Source organism: Vicia villosa, linkage group LG5, assembly GCF_029867415.1.
Source record: "Vicia villosa cultivar HV-30 ecotype Madison, WI linkage group LG5, Vvil1.0, whole genome shotgun sequence".
Lineage (NCBI taxonomy): Eukaryota > Viridiplantae > Streptophyta > Magnoliopsida > Fabales > Fabaceae > Vicia > Vicia villosa.
In genome coordinates, this window is record NC_081184.1 from 16353556 (window position 1) to 16376092 (window position 22537).

General features: G+C 34.7%; 1 protein-coding gene, 1 long non-coding RNA gene and 1 pseudogene across 2 annotated transcripts; 2 read left to right on the forward strand and 1 right to left on the reverse strand.

Moving 5' to 3' along the window:
- The first annotated feature begins 682 nt into the window (after positions 1–682).
- On the forward strand, positions 683–11475 carry LOC131601407 (uncharacterized; annotated as a pseudogene).
- A 195-nt stretch (positions 11476–11670) lies between these two features.
- On the forward strand, positions 11671–12472 carry LOC131601422 (uncharacterized). Its single transcript, XR_009283656.1, has 2 exons — positions 11671–12010; positions 12096–12472. It is a non-coding gene; the product is annotated as an uncharacterized LOC131601422 (long non-coding RNA).
- Positions 12473–13423: 951 nt separating this feature from the next.
- On the reverse strand, positions 13424–20680 carry LOC131601411 (putative disease resistance protein At4g11170). The gene is made up of 7 exons (XM_058873225.1): positions 19460–20680; positions 18270–19305; positions 17272–17726; positions 16003–17107; positions 15636–15914; positions 14273–15040; positions 13424–14194 (listed from the first exon to the last, which is right to left on the reverse strand). The coding sequence occupies exons 1-7, from the start codon at positions 19963–19965 to the stop codon at positions 13613–13615; spliced, it is 4731 nt and encodes a 1576-aa protein (XP_058729208.1). The 5' UTR covers positions 19966–20680; the 3' UTR covers positions 13424–13612.
- Between the last annotated feature and the right edge of the window lie 1857 nt (positions 20681–22537).

Below are 22537 nucleotides of genomic sequence, written 5' to 3' on the forward strand. Positions count from 1 at the left end.
TTACCTATTTCAAAATCTAATACTATCTAATCCATTAAGAGTAAATAAGTTTATCTAATACGTTCTTCAAAAGTAAAGAAAAAGTTAAATGAGAAACTTACTCAAAAAAGTGTTGATGATGATAAATACTTTTCAATGTAGTATGTAGAGTGAGTTGAGATTTGTAATATTGAAGTTAATGTTCTTCTGTTGCTTGAAAGATAGATTGAAACAATGTTGCTCACGAGCTCCAAATGGGAAAAGAAAAATATTCCGCAAAATGAAGAAGGTGAAGAGGGAGAGTTTTCGTGCGTTGTATATGAATTAAACATTTTAGGAGATGCATATCTGAAAATTTACCTTAGTTTGAAAACAAGAATTAATTCAAAAATGCATCTAAGAACAAACCATAAAACACATTCGAAGATGCATCTTCAAATTAAAATTTGAAAATAATGTGTCTGAAGATGTATCTCTGAATTTAAGAAAAATTCTTAGCTTTCCGCCATAGGTGTCAGAGAACGTGGGGAAAAGAAATTAAAAAAAAAGGGAAAATCATTTATGCAAATTATTTTCATCTCTCTCCATCTCTCTCCCTCAAATACAAATAATTTAAAATGTCTTATCTCCCACTTGCCGCGTATCTACCCTCAACCAAACGGATAGCTACACTTCTTCCTGATTCGTTGTAAATTAAATTGTAATGTTTTGTGGCTTAAAAAATAATCAGCCATGTTTCGTTCCAATTCCAACTGCAATTGTATTGAGACGACTTTGACCAGCGAAGGTTCGCTCCCAGTGTAAATACTGTCCTTAAGCAAGCGTGACTTGCTATTCAAACAGAATTTTTCTTCATCGTTTCACTTCATTTTTTCTTCTTGTTCCATTTCAGATTCACTCACTCCGAGAATTTTTCATAAAATTCATCCATGTATTCCTTCACTTCCACCTCCAAAAGCCAACGCAACTTTGAAACCAGATCTAGTACTGGTCCAAACAAGAGGAGGTACAATGTCTTCTTGAGTTTCTGCGCAAAAGAAATTGGACATTTCATCGTTCCCCATCTCGACAGATATCTTCGTTCTGAAGCTGGAATCGTTGTTTTTGGAGAAGACGAGAGGTTTAAACACGGGGAACAGGTAGAGTCAGTGCTGAATGTAATTGGAGAATGCAAAATTGCTATAATCGTATTTACAAAACAATATGCTAATTCAAGTTCGTGTATTAAAGAATTGGAGAAATTAATCGAGTGTTGCCGAACCTCCGATTTGATTGTTCTTCCCTTGTTTTATGATGGAGTTGATGCCGCATCCGAAAGTTTAAAGAGAGATATATTTGGAGAGTCTTTTCCTAATTTTATTGATAGAATATCAATGAAGGAAATCCCTAAAAATGAAGATAAGCTCATGACTTGGGTAGCTTTGATCACTAAAGTTTCCAAATATTTTGGATCAAGTGATCGCCTACACAAACCCGTGTACTGGTAATTTTAAACTTGTAACTTACTCGATTAGAAATTATGTTACTCAATCTTTATGGCCTTTATAATAATTAGTACATGTTTTGATTGTGAGCTTAGCAAATGTTGGAGATTTGTTATACACTTGTAATCATCTCTTGTTTACTATCATACAGGTCTAAAATGGCATATATTAAGGATATAGTTGAACATGTTAAGGGCGTGATAAACAAGAGGTACTTGTTTGCGACTTCCTATACACCGTGTGTAAATTCTAATGTGCAAGATGTGGTTCAACTATTGAAACAATCAAAATCTCCTCTCCTACTAGGGATATGGGGGATGACAGGGATTGGTAAATCAACCATTGCTAAAGCCATTTTTAGTCAAGTTGGTCTTTATTTTGAGCACAAGTGCTTCCTCGAAAACATTGGGGAAGTTTCTGAAGTTTCATTACTAGACAATCTTCTTTCTCATATTGACCGACCATCTGAAATGCCTATGTGCACAACTGAATCAATGAAAGTGACCATAAAACAAAGTCTTCGACATAAAAGAATACTTCTTGTACTTGACGATATTGATAGCTTGGAGCAGCTACATGCTTTGTGTGGAAGTCGTGAATGGTTTGGTGAAGGTAGCAAAATAATCATTACGACAAGAGACAGACATCTACTCAAGGACCATGGAGTTGACCATATATATCCAGTGAAACAACTGGACGATAGTAAATCGCTTGAGGTTTTGAATTGGGTTACATTCGGCCAAGCACGGAATCCTCGAGAAGATTTTGTTGAAGTTTCTAGACAACTAGTTGCTTATTGTGGGGGATTACCTCTTGCTCTTGAATACCTTGGGAAGTTCTTGCGCGGAAAGGAAGTACTTGAATGGAAGGGTGTGTTGAGGAGTCTCCAAAGATTTTCCATTCCAGCTCCACGACTACTAGATGATCTAGAAAAGAGTTTTAGAAAATTGAGTAATGAAGAGAAATGCATATTCCTTGATATAGCACATTTCTTTACAGGGATGAACCAAAATGATGTACTCCAAACATTAAATAGGTCTACACAATCCGCAGCTCTTCAAATAAGTCGCCTTCAAGACAAGAGCTTTGTAACCATTGATGAGAATAACAAACTTGAAATGCCTGTTCTGCTACAAGCCATGGCAAGAGATATCATTAAGAGGGAATCAAGTAATAAGACTGATCAGGTGCGTGTGTGTGTTATGTATCACCATTGTATGATTTTTTGGTTTCATTAATGAAAACAGTTTATTAACATCTGATTTTTTATTAATGACAAGAACATCAGAAGTTAATTAATGAGTCTAAATTGATAACTAATAACAATAAATTATGGGTAACCTCATAGTTGATGATGTCTCAGTGGCATCAAGAATCTCAGCAGCCATATATCTAAGCTATGGTTTTTTAATTTTTTTTATGTTTCAGTCAAAGACATACGATGTGTTTTTGAGTTTTAGAGGGGAAGACAATCGGGCAAAGTTCGTGTCACATCTCCATTCCTCTCTTCAAAATGCAGGGATTTATGTTTTCAAAGACGAAGACGAGATTCAACGAGGAGATCAGATCTCAATATCACTGTTGCGAGCAATTGGAAAGTCTAGAATTGCTATCGTTGTTTTGTCTACAAATTATGCTAATTCTAGATGGTGTATGCTAGAGTTGGAGAAGATCATGGAAATTGGCAGGGTCAAGGGTCTAGTGGTCCTGCCAGTGTTCTATGAGGTAGATCCCTCAGAAGTACGTCACCAGAAAGGTCATTTTGGAAAAGCTTTTGAAGGTCTTATATCAAAAACAATCTCAGTGGATAAATCTACTAAGAGTAATTGGAGAAAAGAACTCTGTGATATCGGGGGCATAGGAGGGTTTGTACTCCTAGATTCCAGGTTATTTATTTACTTTTCTACTTTTGTCTTTTAGAATATTGTCCTTGAGACTTTAAAATTCTTAGGCCTTGATGGTGTAAAAGTAAGTTCTCTCTGTCCATTTTGAAAATCACTTTAATTTGAAATATTATCACCTCTAGGGCTGTTAAAAAATTCATAGAACTATACTGACTCATAGAACCGAACCGAACTGTTGTTAAATAACTGAACCGTTCTCTTTGATTTATGAACCAAACCACAGTTTATCAAACAGTACGATAACTGAACCGTCAACTGAACCAAAATTAACTGAACCAAACCGTTATTAATTAACCATGTTTATGGTATGGTTTAGTATTTCTTGGTTATAATAGAATTTTCGTTAAGTGGTATTTTCTCCAAATTAATTTTTTAATATTAAACTTTATTTTAATTATGAAAAAGTTAGTTTTTTTAAAATTAAATTTTTGTAATAATAATATTTAATATTTAATTGTTTTTCATGTGAATATTGCTGTTTCTCATCCTGCATTTAATATCTCTATCTTATTGATAGATTTTGATATATACTGTTAGATTATATATCAAACATAAGCATAGCAATCCTGTTAGTTTATTTATATATTGTTTTTCTTTACGCAATAAGCACAAGCATAATACTGTTAGTTTTTATATATATGGATAGATTTTGTAAAATTCATCGGAACAATATTACTTTTAATAATATTTAATTGTATATAATTTTTAATTTTTTAATAAATTTGAGATTTTAATTTAAATACTATATATTATATATTAGTGATAAAATATATTTATAAAAATGGTTTTAAAAAATTTAAAATAATTTTTATTAAAAATTTCAAAAATGTAACGGTTCTATCACCATAACAAGTTCTATTCACCATAGCCATAAGGTTCTCTAAGGCTATGTTTGAGAGTTTGGAGGGGAAGGGAGGGGAGAGCTTTGAAAAATAAGAAGAATTGGGTGAAAAGGATAAAAAGATTTTGGGTAGGAGGGTTTTGGAGGGTTTGAGTTTATTCATAACACCAAAAACCCCATAAAATGGGGCAACTCAAAAATTGTATTGAAGGAGGGTTTTAGAGGGTTTTGAAAGGCTTACATAAATTTTCCAAATATCTTTTAGGTTGTTATTGTATTCTGAAAATTAAAAATTTAGTAATGATAATGACTCTTTTATCGTTCTAAACAAAATCATTTTTTCAAAAAATATCAAATATTTTTCTATATTTTTTTAAATTTTCATTTTTGGAAGTCTTCCCCTCCCCTCCCCTCCAAACTCCCAAACATAGCCTTAAAAAATGGGTATTAATAGTTTGGTACGGTTCAGAATTAAGAACCGGTATACCGAACCAATTATTTGGTTCAGTTCGATTTTTAATAAATTTAAACAGTTCGGTTCTGCAAACTGTTATTATGGTTCAATTTGGTACAGTTTGGTTCTCTCATTGAAGTACGCCGTGAATACCCCTAATCACTAATCTTAAGATACTTATTGAAGGATTTGAGAATAATTACAAAATCTGAAATTTCAATGTAATGAAAATCTATTTTGACTTTTTGAGTAGTTTCTAACTAGAAAACAAATCATTCTATTAAGTATGGTAATTGAGTAGTTTTTAACTAGAAAACAATTATTTTCTGTAATTTTTAATTGTGAACATATATAGATTAACTTTTATTTTACATAAACGTCTATAAAAAGTAAAACAATTTTTATGTAATATATATATTATAATTATTATATCAGAACATGCATTTGAATCTAGACTTGCACGAGATTCTTAAACTGCTGTCCAGTGACTTTTGCTAAATTTCATTAACGTAACTTATAATAATAACAACAGATTACAGATTTACAGGTTTACTGATGCTTATGCTTTTCTTTCATTTCCCATTCCATTCCAATTCAATTTTTTTTTTTCTTTTAAAAATATGCACGTATTCTTCCATATAATTTTCCCTCTTCTTTTTGATACATACAATTGATTGTGCGCCTTATCCGTGTTTCATATTTTATAGGAATGAAAGTGGTGATATCAAGAATATTGTTGAACAAGTTACTCGTTTGCTAGACAGGACAGAGTTATTTGTTGCTGAACATCCAGTGGAAATTGAATCTCGTGTGCAAGTTGCAACTAAGCTATTAAACATCCAAAAAACAGAAGATGTTTTACTTCTAGGGATATGGGGCATGGGGGGTATGGGAAAAACAACCATTGCCAAAGCCATCTATAATCAAATTGGGAGCAAATTTGAGGGAAAGAGCTTTCTTTTGAATATAAGGGAATTTTGGGTAACGGATACTAATCAAGTTTCATTACAACAACAGGTGCTTTGTGATGTTTACAAAACAACATCGTTCAAGATACGTGACATCGAATCAGGGAAAAACATATTGAAGCAAAGACTTGCCCAAAAAAGGGTTCTTTTTGTGCTTGATGATGTGAATGAATTGGACCAATTAAAGGCTTTATGTGGAAGCCGCGAATGGTTTGGTTCAGGGAGTAGAATAATCATTACAACCAGAGATTTGCATCTTCTTAGATCGTGTAGAGTTGATCAAGTGTATAAAATAGAAGAAATGGACGAAAGTGAATCTCTTGAGCTTTTTAGTTGGCATGCATTCAAGCAGCCAAATCCGATAGAAAATTTTGCTACACATTCATCCGATGTGATTGCTTATTCTGGGAGATTGCCACTAGCACTTGAAGTCCTTGGCTCCTATTTGTCTGACTGTGAAATAACAGAGTGGCACAAAGTTTTGGGGAAACTCAAATGTATCCCCCATGATCAAGTACAAAAGAAGCTAAGAGTAAGCTTTGATGGCTTAAAAGATGTTACAGAGCAACAAATATTTCTTGATATAGCTTGTTTTTTTATTGGAATGGACCGAAATGATGTCATACAAATATTAAATGCATGTGGATTTTTTGCTGATATTGGAATTAAAGTCCTTGTAGACCGAAGCCTTGTAATTGTTGACAACAGGAACAAGCTTAGAATGCATGATCTGCTGAGAGACATGGGAAGACAAATAATTTATGAGGAATCCCCATTTGATCCTGAGAACCGCAGTAGGTTGTGGCGCCGTGAGGAAGTGTTTGATATATTATCCAAGCAAAAGGTAATTTCTAATTATAGACTTTCTTCTATGGTTTGTTTAGAAAATAAATATGATGTATTTCAAAGTTCTAATTAGTGTACAAATCTTTGTAGCACGGACACCTCTGGACAAAGGCGTGTCTGGTATGCCACATGTTTTAGTGTCCAATGGGTCTTGAAAGAGGCTCTAAATTACTCAACGGGTATTGAAAGAGACTCTAATACCATCTTAAATTTAGAGTTTGACCTAACTCATCCCTATAAAACCGACTTTAAATGTGAAGATAGTCCGCACTTATAAAGAGATGTTCAGCCCATATATTGTTCAGTGCGGGACTCTCTACAATATGGGTTATAATGTCTTTTTAGGGGTTACAGGGCTATGCTCTTTCAAAGAGGGAAAGTGGGGCGGGCGATTCTTATTCCTGTACAGTTTCGTGTTCACGTCCAGTCTTCTCTGTCCACTAGTGCAGCTTCCAGCTCTATGCTATGTATGGTAGTCGTTTGACTCGGGAATCCCTTCGCCCAGCTAGCTCGTCCGTGCCTGGCTTAAGTATTTGGCCTGGTACGCAGTCCAGTCCTCTTCTCCGGATACCTCCATTGAATCATGGTTTGAAGGCCCAATTGTCCTAACATCTTGGAAAGCAAAGGATTAAAATCAAGAGCTAATAAGGTTTGGGATATTGTGGCCTTTGTTTGATCTCAATATGAAGTATCATAAATGTGAGATCAAACCACCAAAAGCTCTGACTTCAAGTTTTAGTTTAGGTGGGACCCGGGTCTCTGGAGGCTTTACTGGAATTTCCACTACTTATAAACACATGTTTAGGGCTTTAGGCCATATATTGTCCAATGTGAGACTCTTAACAATATTATAATGTCAGTTGTTATACCAAATTTCAAAGCTGTTAGTTTGATTTTACTCTGTTTTTTAATTTCAGGGAACAGAAGCTGTGAAGGGTCTGACATTGGAATTTCCAGGAAATAATACAGTTTGTCTGAATACCAAAGCATTTAAGAAGATGAATAAACTCAGATTGCTTCAACTTGCTGGGGTACAACTTAACGGAGATTTTAAAAATCTTTCAGGAGATCTGAGGTGGCTGTACTGGCATGGATTTCCGTCAACTTACACTCCTGCAGGATTTCAGCAAGAAAGTCTAGTTGTCATTGAATTAAAATATAGTAATCTCAAACAAATATGGAAGAAGAGCCAGGTACAACTATGCTCCACGAACAAATTTGTAGATACAAGCACTTTCATAAACTAAATCATTTCAAGTTATCACATTCACAAATTATATATTCGCCTCTACTTAAAGCGAAATCAATACTGATATAACTACTAATCAGTCTTTAGGGATCAAAAACCCAACACTAAACAAATATGTGATTGATACATGCGAGGGTCTAGTTTAGTGGTAAATAATATATCTTCCAAATTCCAATCTATTTTTTTTCTAAGCTTCTCTTACTTTTATTATCTTGTGGTTTTATTTTCTTGCAGATGCTAGAGAGTCTAAAAATTCTTAATCTTAGTCATTCTCGAGAATTGACTGAAACCCCCAATTTTAAATGCTTGCCTAATCTTGAAAAGCTAGTACTCAAAGACTGTCCAAGTTTGTCTACGGTCTCCCATAGCATTGGATCTCTCTGTAAAATTCTTCTTATTAATTTGACAGATTGCACAGGTCTTCGAAAACTTCCTAGAAGCATCTATAAATTAAAATCTTTAGAAACTTTGATTCTTTCCGGATGTTCCATGATTAACAAATTGGAGGAAGACATGGAGCAAATGGAGTCTTTGACAACCTTGATTGCAGACAAGACTGCAATAACAAAAGTGCCTTTTTCAATAGTAAGATCAAAAAACATTGGATACATTTCTTTATGTGGCTTTGAAGGATTTTCACGTGATGTATTTCCTTCTATCATTCGGTCTTGGATGTCACCATCAAAGAATTTGATATCCCTAGTTCAAACATACGCGCCCACTTCATCTCTTGGTACTTTCAAGGACCTTCCAAAGCTTCGAAGTCTTTGTGTAGGGTGTGGCTCTAAACAACAACTAAGTCGAGATGTAGCAAATATTTTGGATGTATTAAAAGCTACAAATTGTCATAAGTTGGATGCAAGGGCAACTACATCACAAATCTCTGATACATTTCCTTCTCCTTTAATTGATGATTGCCTTGGTGAAATTCGCACTTCAGGGTCAAAGAATTACTTGAAATCTTTCTTAATTCAAATGGGAGCGAAATTCCAACTATCTAATATTGCCGAAGACAACATTTTACAGGTTTGCATATCTCTTATGAGTATCTATTTTATTAAAAGTAAACTGGAATTTTTGTTCCCGAGACTTTGAGCCCTTGAGAGAAACACACTCTCAAGACCGAAGCCCTCATCACTAGGGCAACTCCTACTTAGACTTGATGATCATATATTTGAAAAGAAAATCTATCATTTTATATAGGGTTAATTAAGTTTTTCGTCCCTTTAAATATTTCAAATTTCGTTTTTAGTCCCTTCAAAATTTTCCTTCAAGAAATCGTCCCTTCAAAATTTTTCTTCCGAACTATTGGTCACTAACGTCAAATTTCGTAGCTAATTAGTGGCTAAAGTCGTAGCTAATCTCTAGCAAATTTGACGTTAGGGACCAATAGTTTAGACGAAAAATTTTGAAGGGACGATTTCTTAAAGGAAAATTTTGGAGGGACTAAAAACGAAATCTGCAATATTTAGAGGGACCAAAAACTTCATTAACCCTTTTATATATCTTAAGTAGAGATGAAAATTTAAATAAGTTACTATCATGAATTTTTCTTTTTCTTTGATACCTAATTTTAGCCATTTATACATTGGTTTGCTGTACAGACTGGTGATGGTTTTTCTATTTGGTATGTGTTTTACCTTCGTGTGACAAAAAATCTGATTCTTGCAAATGGTTTGATTTTTTGGAATATAAGAGAAGAGAAAATTAAATATAGAATATTGTGTTGAGGAGAATCATCAATTTTTTTTGTTTGGCTCTATATAACTAGTTTAACATAGAATTCAAATTCAAATGCATTTCTTATTCTTATCTCAAATTTTAAAATAAACACTTAAAAAAGACTTAACAAACTCTCAATAACTAGTTGTTACTTTGTAACTCAAAGATTCTTTTCATTGTACAGACAGCAGATGGGACTTGGGATTCATTTTTGCTCCCCTGTGACAATATCCGATTGGTTAAACTTCAGTTGCAAAGGTAGTTCTATAATATTTGTTGTCCCAACAATGAAAGGGAGTGTCCTGAAGAGTATGATGTTGTTCGTCCGCTATTACTCTTCCCTAGACAACATAATATCAGAAGGTTGCCATGGTATGTTGATCATAAATTACACAAAGACAACCATTCAGGTCTATAAAAGAGATACACTAATCTCCTTTGAGGATGGTGATTGGAAAAGTATTACAGCAAATCTAGAACCTGGTAACGAAGTGGAGGTTATGGTTGTTTTTGGGGAGGGATTCATTGTAGAGGAGACAACAATATATCTCTTATATGATGAACCAATCACCCAAGAAATGGAAAACTGCAATGCAGTAGACGAGGAGGATGTTATTGTTTATGGTCATGATGAGGAAGATGTTAGTGTTTCTGGTGGTAATAATACTGATGTGCCAGTGGACAACAATGCTGATGGCCCGGGTCAAGATGAAAATATAAGTGAAGATAGGCGCTCCCATGCAATGGATGAGAATTCTGATGATGATGCCATAGCAACAAATAAGAAACGTGCATGCTGTTTCTGGTGGCGGTGATATGCTAGCAGACAAGAATGATGCCGTTTCTAGTGTAGACGAAAATGTATGATAATAACAACTGGGATGCGATAAATAAGGATGTTAATGTTTCTGGGGAAGCAGATAAGAACATTGTTTCTGGTGGAAATATAAATGTGAGTGATAAGAGTATAATTTTTTTCTTTAAATAAAAGCTTTCTTCTTTTCATGTTATGATGCAAGCAGAATTTAATGAATGAAGCTGTTGGAAAAACTGAATTGCTCCTACTGTTACAATCAGGATGTAAGCGTCACATATATGGGTTTATCTGAGATATCATGGTTATTTCACCAAGCGTCCTTCCGTTGTTTGAGCTGTTCTGATCTCGCGGCTTTTCAGGTCCAGTCTGGTTGGCATTCTGGTTTGGACCACTTTCAGCCATTTTAAGAAGGGAAGAAGTCCAAACTTTTTTTTTGGCTTTATAGCTCTCTGGTTCCTAGGGGAAAGGGGCCCTATTAATCCAGAGTTGTGAACTGAGGTATGAACACTGACCAAACATTGTTCCCACCAGGAATCGAACTCGGTAATAACATATCTAAACTTTGTTATAACATGTGTGTTTATTATTAAGAATCCATTGTTATATTGTTGAGGTTGAGGTGAGAGATTTTAATATAGGAGATTGAGAGGGGAGAGAAAACGAGATTGGGATTTACTAGGTATATTTTGTTTGGTTGAGAAATGTGGAATTTGGTTCACAAGATAAGGAAGGAGATTTTGAATAAGAGATTTCTCTGTGTATTCCCATCCCTTCTGTGATATTCAATGGGTTCAATTTAGTATAGGAAGTAAGATAGAAGAGAATTAGGGACTTGTATTAGAATTTCTTAACTTAATCTTTTTCGTGGTTATAGCTAACGAGAAAATTATGAATTTCAGAAAATCATAGATAGTAAACCCCTAAGAAAATGCACTTAGGTTTTGTCATTTTTTCTGTTGTGGGAACTCAACTTGGTTCGAGAGTTGAAATATTTTTTGGTAATTAGGAACAACTCATATAACTCGTCATAGTCAAAGTATAATATTATGAAAAATAAATATGTACATCTAAATTTTATCATATGTTTTTTGTTCAAAATAAAAGCTTTCATTAAATGTTTTATCAACTCTGCATTTATGTCTTTCATTATTACCTTTCAACCGTCTTGGTTTACTTGGAAAGTTGTTAGTAGCTATGCCTTTACTGATAAATAATTATTATGATGAATGTAGATATACACGAAAAGGTAAATGACTAGTGGATTGCGCACGAAAGCTCATTACTTAGACATGAAGGCAAACAAAGCCTTCAGAGTTTGCCAGTCAGAGTTAAACTTGGAAATTGATGCAGAGAATTGCTTTGTGCACCACATTGTTATGAGTCTCAAAATGAGTAGGTAAGAAAGATCATAAGATTTTATCACACAGTGGACTAAATTTTTGGGTTGAAATCTTCTCATGTAGGTCATAACAATTGTGATTTCATATCAGGCCTCATAATGTCCAGAGAGGCAGGCATTTACAAAAATAATTCTTGACCATACAACTTATGATTTTTGAAAAATATTTGAAGTGAAATGACATAGCAGTTTTCGTCGTATATTCTTTCCTTAAATTTGAGGCAACCAGTGGATGTTGTAGGTTCGACGGAAAGGTTCTCAAAGCTCACTCTTACATATTCCCAAATTTCAGAGTCTTGGCCGGCCATACTGCAAAGGCAACATATGTGGCTCAACAATAGCTTCATGTAAGTTTCAAGGGGCCAACATTAAACTTCACATTAATAAGCCTAATGATGTCACATCATTAACAAATATATATTGTTGTTGCAGAAGCGTGATGCATTATTGATTATGTGCGCTTCAAGCCTGATGCAGAAGCCATGGAATTGAAGATATAGTATATTTGGTTGTTGCTATGAAGAACGTCACACCAATTGGATTGACACATTTAGTATGCATGGGGTGCATGTGCGATTTGACCTAAAGTGTCCTATGTGTTTACAGTTGTGTGGAAATCGGTTCTAAGTGTCTTGTACAAATTTGTTTGGCGACTCTGAAGAATGTCTTGTACTAGTTAAAGCAGTCACCTTGTGTTTGGTTTGTAAAATTCATAAAAGCTACGGTGTACTTTGGGTATAAAGTTAAGGAGATCACAATTTATTCTTCAAACATTGATAAGAAAGTAAATTAAATGCATTTCTTGTTTATGTTTGCGATAGTATTGTTATAAGTGATGATTTGGTTGAGAGACAAAAAACTCAACAAAAAAAAATTAGCACCGAAGTTTGAGAAGAAAGATCTTTGACAACTCAAATATTTCTTGGAAGTTTAAGTAGCCTAATCAAAGCAATACAATTGTATCTCAAATTTTTTTTTTATCTATCGCAAGAAACGTGAAAACTTGAATGGAAACTTGTAAATGTTTCCATTGAATAGAATCATAAAATAAACTTTGAGGGGGGAAGTTGTAATGTTCTCAATGGTTAATATCAAAGATTAGTAGGAAAAATGATTTACTTGAGGTATATTAGGACGGATTTGACATGAACTCAATGTGGTGAATCAATTTATGCATGATTCATAGGTGAGACACTTGGAAGATGTAGAACTTATTTTACAATATCTCAAAATTACTCTAGAAAAATGAGTTTTGTTTAAAAGGTGAAAGCTTAAATGTGAACATCTATGTTCATTATGCAAGTTCAATAAGTGATATAATATCTACTTCGAACTATCGTATTTTCTTGTGTGGGATCTAGTTACTTAAAACTAAGAAGCAAAGTGTAGTTACTCAATCAAGCGCATAAGCAATATTTAGAAGGTTTGAAGATACAATAAATGAAACATGTACTAAAAGGTTTGAAGATACAATGTGGCGGCTCCTATGAAGTCATTTTGTGATAATAAATTGGCTCTCACTATTGCACATAATCATCACCAACATAACAAGATAAAACACATTGAAATTAACCGGCATTTCATAAAAAAAAAATGATGATAGATTAATAACTTCAACCTACATTCCTTTTGAATGTCGGCTAATATACGTGTTAGCAAAGAATTTACCAACAAAACGACGATTCAACTTGTAAGCTTGGAATGATTGATATCTATTACCAAAGTGTATTAGATTTATTTTTTTCTCTACTTAAATAAACTTATTTTAGTACTGTAGTGAGAATTTTAATATATATAAAAAAAATCTATTTTACAATATTTCAAAAAACACTTGATGCAACACTAAAAACCAAGTAAACTATACTCAGCTTTAGGAGGAAAGTTAAGGGTATATGAACTGGCCTCTTACTTGCTACACTTTCTCAACCTAGTATCCCATTACAATGATCTCACTTTCTTTTTCTACTCATTGCCTGCCCATGCTTATCATCACTTAAAGCTTCATCTTGCTCTGAACTGGTAACAATGTCGTCCATTGGGACATCAATATTATCACCACCAGAAACACCAACATTCTTATCATCGTCACTAAAAGCAATAACACTCTCCTCGAATATTGCATTGCAGTGTTCCATTTCTTTGTCGACCGGTTCATCATATAAGAGAGATATCGTAGTCTTCTCAACAATGAATCCCTCCCTCAAAACAACCATAATCTCTACATTGTTACCAGATTCTAGATTTGATGTTATGCTCTTCCAATCTTCATCCTCAAAGGAGGTAAGTGCATCTTTTGTATAGGCCTGAATGGTTGTCTTTGTGTAATTTATGATCAACACACCTTGACAACCTTCTGATGCTATGTTGTCCGAGGAAGAGTAATAGACAACGAACAACGTCATATTCTTCAGGTTACTTCCTTTCATTGTTGGGACATCAAATATTAAAGAACAACCTTTACTACTGAAGGTTGACCAATCAGATATATTGTAACATGGGAGCAAAATTCGATTCCAAATTCCATCCGCAGTCTGCACGATGAACAAATAAGTAAATGACTAAATTACGACAATATTTATGTTGAATTTACTCATAAGAGACATGCAAACCTGTAAAATGTTGTCTTCGACAATATTGGTGGCGTGGAGTTTCATTCCCATTTGAATCAAGAAAGATTTCAAGTAATTATTTGACTTTGAAGTGGAAGCTTGACCAATGTAATCGTTAATCAAACTAGAAGGATAGATATCAGAGATATGTACTGGAGTTGAACTTGCACTTGCTTCCAATTTCTGACAATTTGTGGCTTTCAATGCTTCCAAAATTCTTGCTACATCTTGAGACAGTTGCAGTTTTGAACCACATTTCACATAAAGACCAATAGATGACATGGAACCGGCTGTTTGAACTAAGGATACCACATTATTTGACGGTGACATCCAAGACAGAATGAGAGAAGGAAATACATCACGTGAAAATCCTTCAAAGCCAGGTAAAGAAATATATTTAATGCTTTTAGATCTTACTATTGAAAATGGCACTTGTGTTATAGCAGTCTTATCCGCAATTAAGGTTGTCAACGATTTCATATGTTCCAAATCCTCCTCTAACTTGTCGATCATGGAACATCTAGAAAGAATCAAAGTTTCTAGAGATTTTAAATCATAGATGCTTCTCGGAAGTGTCCCAAGACCTCTGCAGTCTGTCAAGTTTATAAGAAGAAGTTTATCGAGATCTCCAATGGTATAAGAGACGGAAGATAAACTTGGACAGTCTTTAAGTACTATCTTTTCCAAATTAGGCATGTAACTAAAGTTTGGGGTTTCAGTCAATTCTAGAGAATGGCTAAGATTAAGAATTTTTAGATTCTCTAACATCTGCAAGAAAACAAAGCCACACAAAAGCAGTAAGAGAAACTTGGAAAAAAAATCTTTTGGAATCTAAACAAATGACTAGTTACCGTTAAACCTTGAAGTATTCTGTTCCTATAAATAAGGAATAGTACTAATTTTTTGTATCAAGTTACTTTCAAGGTATCATCCATAGTATTAAAGCTTTTCTTATTTTTCTCCCACCTTTATCTAAATTACAAAATTTATTTGTTTAGTGTTGATGCCTAATGGCAGGTTAATGATTATTTCAGTATATTGATACTCTAAAACTCAATGCTTCAGAACATGAATTTTGGTAAAGCTTTCACTAAGATCACTTGCAATGTTTTGAAGACCGAACTAAAGGTGAGATTAAGTTGCTTTTATTTTTCTCAGAGACTAAATCAGGTTTTGCAATTTTCCTTAACGACTAAAACTGATTTAATAGTTTTTCTTATAGACTAAAATGGATCTTCACTCCATATTTAAATTTATTGCTAGTTCGTCTTTGATGTTCCAGTAAAAACATGCTGCTTCTAGGTAAAAAATATGATCAGTAAAGGAAAAAAAACAAGAGCAAAATTTAAAATAGAACATGTACCTTTTGGCAGCACTTCCATGTATATTTGAGATTACTATATTTTAACTCCAGAGCAACTAGACTTCCTTTTTGCAATTCTACAGGAATAGAAGCTGATGGAAAACCATGCCAGTAGAGCCATCTAAGTTCTCCTGAAAGATTATTAAAATCTCCATCAAGTTGTACCCGAGCAAGTTGAAGCAATCTGAGTTTATTCATCTTCTTAAATGCTTTGGTATCTATACGAACTTTGTTTTTTGTTGGAAAGTCTAAAGCCAGTCCCTTGACAGCTTTTGTTCCCTGAAATTAAAAAAAAAATATTGTTCCTTAGGTCTTTTATTTTTCAATAAAATACATAAACATTACAAGTTCTATAATTTGTAATTACCGTATACTTTGATAGTATATCAAACACTTCTTCAGGACGCCACAACCTACTGCGCTTCTCAAGATCAAACGGTGATTCCTCATAAATTATTTGTCTTCCCATGTCTCTTAACAAATCATGCATTTGAAGCTTGTTCCTATTGTCAACTGTTACAAGGCTTCGCTCTATAAGAACTTTAATTCCAATATCAGCAAAATATCCGCACCCATTTAATATTTGTGTTACATCATTTCGCTCCATTCCAATAAAAAAACAAACTATATCAAGGAATGCTTGTTTCTCTGTGATATCTTTTAAGCCATCGAAACTTACTTTTAACTTCTTATGTACTTCATTATTGGGGATACATTTTAGTTTTTCCAAAACTTTCTGCCACACTGGTATTTCACAGTCAGACAAATAAGACCCAAGGACTTGAAGTGCTAGTGGCAGTCCCCCAGAATAAGCAATCACATCTATTGAATGTGTAGCAAAATCTTTTGTGGGACTTGATTGCTTGAATGCATGCCAACTGAAAAGCTCAAGAGATTCACTTTCGTCCATTACTTCTATTCTATGCACATGATCGACTCTACATGAATTAAGAATGTGCATATCTCTTGTTGTGATGATTATTCTACTCCCTGGACCAAACCATTCGCGACTTCCACACAAAGCATTTATTTGGTCTATTTCATTCACATCATCAAGTACAAAAAGTACCCTATTTTGGGAAAGTCTTTCCTTCAAGATATTTTTCCCAGATTCAATATCACGTATCTTGAATGTCATTGTTTTGTAAATATCACAGAGTACTTGTTGCTGCAAAGAAACTTGATTAGTATCTGTCTCCCAAATTTCCCTTATATTCAGAAGGAAGCTCTTTCCCTCAAATTTGCTTCCAATTTGATTATAAATTGCTTTTGCAATGGTTGTCTTACCCATGCCCCCCATTCCCCATATTCCAAGAATTAAAACATCTTCTGATTTTTGGATATTTAATAGTTTAGTTGTTGCTTCCACACGGGATTCTACACCTACTGGATGTTCAGCAACAAATAACTCTGTCCTATCTAGCAAACGGGAGACACTTTCAACAATATTCTTGACATCTTCACTTTCATTCCTATAAAATGTGAACCAATGATAAGGTGTAAAATCAATTGTATGTATAAGCATTCTCCAATAGATTTGTAAAGGACACACATATTATTCCACCACCAAGGCTTAAGAACTTTAAAGTTTCACAAACAATAGGTTAAGGAAAAATAAGAAAAAAAATAAAATAACCTTGAATCTTTGAGTACAAACCCTGCCTTGCTTCCAATATCAAAGAGGTCTCTTCTCCAATTAGTCTTTGTGGATTCATTCACTGAGGTTGTTGATCTAAGTTCTTCAAAAGCTTTCCCAAACTGACCTTCCTGATGACGTACTTCTGAGGGATCTACCTCATAGAACACTGGCACAACATCCAAACCATTGGCTTTGCTAATTTCAATGATTCTTTCCAACTCTAGCATGCACCATCTTGAATTAGCATAGTTTGTAGTCAAAACAACGATAGAAATCCTAGATTGTTCAATTGCTCGCAAAAGTGAGATTGAGATCTGATCTCCATGTTGAATCTCATCATCGTCTCTGAAAGCATATATACCTGCATCTTGAAGAGAAGAATAGAGATGTGACATGAACTTTGCACGACTGTCTTCCCCTCTAAAACTCAAGAACACGTCATACATCTTTGGCTGAAACATCAAAGAAAAGAAGGAGAAAAACATAACAGGTTATATATATGGTTACTAAAATTCTTGACTTCCTTGTTACATAATCAAACTATGAGGATACCCAAAATTTATTTGTTACTAATTTCCAACTCATAATCAAAATAGTTAACTTTTGAGGGTTCTTGTGATGGCTATGAAACCAAATGTTAACAAACTGATTTTGTTAATTTTCAGCTTGGTTCCTTTTCCCTCATATATTTTGTTTCCAGAAAATCATAATAAAAAGATTGTTGGACTTTCTGCCTTAATTGTGGTCTGCCTCGTCGCTTAATTGTGGCACTTTGACCTACCTCATTGCAGCCCCAACACCTTTATTGTGTTGGCTTTAAAGAGGGTGGATTTAGTTTCACATTGCTTAGAGATATGGCATGTGTGGGGGCAATCCTCACCCTACAAGCCGGTTTTGTAGGGATGAGTTAGGCTCAACCCACACATTCTGAGACAGATGATACATAAAGCCAAGATAGCCCCTAAATCATATATATGTTACTACTTACTACTCACCTGAATAGTTCTACTTCTGGATTCCCTATTAATGATATCTCTTGCCATAGCTTGAAGCAGAACATGCATTTGAAGCTTGTTATTCTCATCAATGGTTACAAGGCTCTTATTTTGAAGAAGGCTTACTTGAAGAGTTGGGCTTTGCGTTGATCTATTTAATGTTTGAAGTACATCATTTTGGTTCTTCCCGATAAAGAAACTTGCTATATCAAGGAATGTTTGTTTCTCGTTATCACTCAACTCGTTAAAACTCTTTTCTAGGATATTCAGTAGTCGTGGAGCTGGAATGGACATATTTTTGAGACTCCATAACACACCTTTCCACTGAAGGGCCTCCTTTCCACGCAAAAGCCTCCCTAGGGTTATAAGAGCAAGAGGCCATCCCCCAGAATAAGCAACTACCTGTCTGGAAAGTTCAGCAAAATCTTCTGGAAGAGTTGTTTCGTTGCCGAATGCACCCCACTTGAAAACCTCAAGCGATTCACTTTGGTCCAGTTGTTTCATTGTATATATATGATCAACTCCATACTCCTTAAGTAGATGTCTATCTCTTGTCGTGATGATTATTTTGCTACCTGCACCAAACCATTCACGACTTCCACACAAAGAATTTAGCTGCTCCAATTTATTAACATCATCCAGTATAAGAAGTACCCTTTTATTTTGAAGGTTTCCTTTTAAAGTCTCTTTTTCAAATCCAGTGGCATTGTTGACACAAAAAAGAAGTTCTTCCTGTAAAGAAAATGGACCAGTATATCGTTCCCAAACTTCACTAACATTATCGAGCATGCACTTTCCCTCAAAATAAGGACCAATCATATCATAAATGGTTTTGGCAATGCTTGTTTTACCAATCCCAGCTATCCCCCAAATCCCTATTACGAGAGGGCATTTTGATTGTTTCAATAGTTGAAGCACGTCTTGCACACCAGATTTTACACTAGGTGTATAGAAAGTACTTGACAATGCTGGTCTTATCTTGTATAGCGCATAAATAACACGTTCAACTACACTCTTGACACAGTCACACTCGTTCCTGTATTTTAAACATGAACAAGCTTTGTTATTCCTACACAGATACGTATATTTATACGATAAACAATGTTTTTTAATAAAATAATATTATTCTAAAAAAATATATTTTCTAATCAAGGAGAGTTTAAACTTTAAACTTTAAACTTTAAAATGACCTGTCTGTGGGTATGAAATCTGTTGGATATTGGGTAGATTTAGTAATCGCTTCCACCCAAGTCATAATATTGTCTTCTTCTGGTGATATTTTCTTTATAGGGATTCTGTCCAGAAAATCATGAAAAGCCTTTCGAAACATGTCTCCTCGAAATCTTTGGTCGAAGTGATACAACACAGGCAGAACAACAAGATCAGTTGTGGTTAGGCAACACTCAGTTATTTTCTCGAGTTCTCCAAGACACGATGGTGAACTCATATAAATACTTGAAAGTAGGATTACAACCATTTTGCACTTTTCAATTATAAGCAATGACTCTGAAGGTGTTGTTTCCCAATTTGTACTTAGAAGCTTCGTACGGTCCAAGAAAATACGAGTTCGTGGAACATATGTACAGAGAGCCTTATGGAGTTTCCGAACAAAAGTAGATGGAACTTTTGCGCTGAAACTCAAGTAGACATCGTAGGTCTTCTTCCTCTTTGAATAAGTAGTAATGGAAGAAGACATGGCTTAGATTTGATGAAATTGCAGAGAAGAAGAACAAGAAGAAATCAACAGCTGAAATGAAATGATGTTTTGAATACCAAAAGTGGTGCTTGCTTGGTATATAATAAACTACTACTACTTGTATAAAATTATTGATTTAATGATAAATAAAAGAAATTGTGTGTTGTGAACTGTTTGAATTGATTAAAAAATTCCAATTGAGACAAAAAAAATTATTCAAAGAAGCGAAGTCGTTTCTGGGTTAATAAAAGCCATCACACTGTAGAAAATTGGCCGATGATAGTGGGAAATGGCTGGGGTGACTTTCCTTTGCGGAAAAGTCACTGTAACTTTACTTTTACTCCTACTTAGACTAGATGATAAATTAAAAAAGTTACTCTCAAGAACCAATCAATCAATGGAAAACTGCAATGCAGTAGACGAGAGGAGGGTGTTATTATTTATGGTCATGATGAGGAAGATGTTAGTGTTTCTGCTGGTTATAATAAATGTGACTGATAAGAGTACTTTTTCTCCTTAAATAATTAACAAATGAAGCTGTTAGAAAAACTGAATTGCTCCTACTGTTACAATCAGGATTTAGGCATCACATATATGGGTTTATACTTTATATGAGATATCAAGGTTATTTCACCAAGCTTCATTCAGTTGCTTGAGTTGTTCTGATCTCGCGGCTTTTCAGATCCAGTCTGGTTGGCATTCTGGTTTGGATCACTTCCAGCCATTTTAAGAAGGGAAGAAGTCCAAACTGTTTGAACATACAAAATTGATTAAGGTGAATTAATGGAGAATTTGGTATAATTGGAGAAGATGAAGATTAGAGAATTGAGAGAAAATAAAAGAGAGAGTAATTGATGGTGAGTGGTAAAATTGACATTAACAACAATGAGGAGTAGTGAGCCCCTTTTATAGTACAAAGTTATAAATGATTGGGAAATTAAAAACAACCAAAACAGAAAATGAAAAACTGCATTGCTTCAGTGTAACCGGTTTCGACATTTGGCGTAACCGGTTACGCCACAACAACAACGCCTCTATTTCTGACTATCAGGGCTGTATCCGGTTACGTCAACTGAAGTGTTAAAAACAATAGTTTCAACACACCACCTCACTTCAGTTGGTCCAAATCCAGCATGCTCAAGCTCATCTTCAGCCTCTTGAACACTTCATTTGTTACTCCTTTGGTCAACAAATCAGCCACTTGATCCTCGCTCCGGCAATATCCCAATCGTAACTTTCCATCACTCACTAGCTCCCTCAAATAATGAAACCGCATCTCTATATGCTTGCTCCTTCCGTGTGCAATCGGATTCTTCGCAAGGTTGTTAGCAGAAACATTATCAACAATAAGTGTAGTAGCCTCACCCTCATTGCTACCTAACTCCTTCAATAGATTCATAAGCCACATGGCTTGGCAAGCACATAACGACGCTGCAATATACTCGGCCTCACAAGATGAGAGTGCTACCACCGGTTCCTTTTTTGAACACCACGAGATTGGAGTCCTACCAAACATAAAGATGTATCCAGCCGTCGAATTTCCATCATCCTTATCGCCACACCAATTGGAATCGGTGAAACCAAGTAAATTGCATTTTCGGCCTATATCCGATGCCGGAAAGAGAATTCCACAACCAATAGTTCCTTTAATGTATCTAAGGATCCTCTTGACCGCTGCCATATGAGATACCTTAGGTCTCTCCATGAATCTACTAGCAATACTGACACTAAATGCCAAGTCCGGTCGCATATGCATAAATAACATAATGATTCATTCAATCTCCGATATTGAGTTGGATCCACATCTTGCTCATCCTCACTCTTGGACAGTTGTAGCCTTGCTTCACATGGTGTAATGGCCGCATTGCAATGCTCCATTTCACACCTCTTCAAGATCTCAAGTGCATACCTCCTTTGGTGCAAGATCTCCCAAATTTCCCTTATATTCAGAAGGAAGCTCTTTCCCTCAAACTTGCTTCCAATTTGATTATAAATTGCTTTTGCAATGGTTGTCTTACCCATGCCCCCCATTCCCCATATCCCAAGAATTAAAACATCTTCTGATTTTTGGATATTTAGTAGTTTAGTTGCTGCTTCCACACGGGATTCTACACCTACTGGATGTTCAGCAACAAATAACTCTGTCCTATCTAGCAAACGGGAGACACTTTCAACAATATTCTTGACATCTTCACTTTCATTCCTATAAAATATGAACCAATGATAAGGTGTAAAATCAATTATATAAATAAGCATTCTCCAATAGATGCATCCATCATAAGTGGGTGAATTACATATTAGTTAGATGTATAAATTTATGACAATTTTTAAGAGAAAATTATTTGTTAAAGGACATGCATATTATTCCACCACCAAGGCATAAGAACTTAAAGTATCAAAACAATAGGTTAAGGAAAAATAACAAAATAAATAAAATAACCTGGAATCTTTGAGAACGAACCCTGCTTTGCTACCAATATCAAAGAGGTCTCTTCTCCAATTAGTCTTTGTGGATTCATTCACTGAGGTTGTTGATCTAAGTTCTTCAAAAGCTTTTCCAAACTGACCTTCC

Coding starts and splice junctions, on each gene's coding strand:
- LOC131601411 (XM_058873225.1), bottom strand. CDS start 19,965: ATGTCTTCTTCCATTACTACTTATTCAAAGAGGAAGAAGACCTACGAT. Junction 17,108..17,271: donor TTTGTACTCAAAGATTCAAG/GTTATTTTATTT, acceptor CACATTTTATAG/GAATGAAAGTGAAGATGTCA. Junction 15,041..15,635: donor CATGGAAGTGCTGCCAAAAG/GTACATGTTCTA, acceptor GTTTTCTTGCAG/ATGTTAGAGAATCTAAAAAT.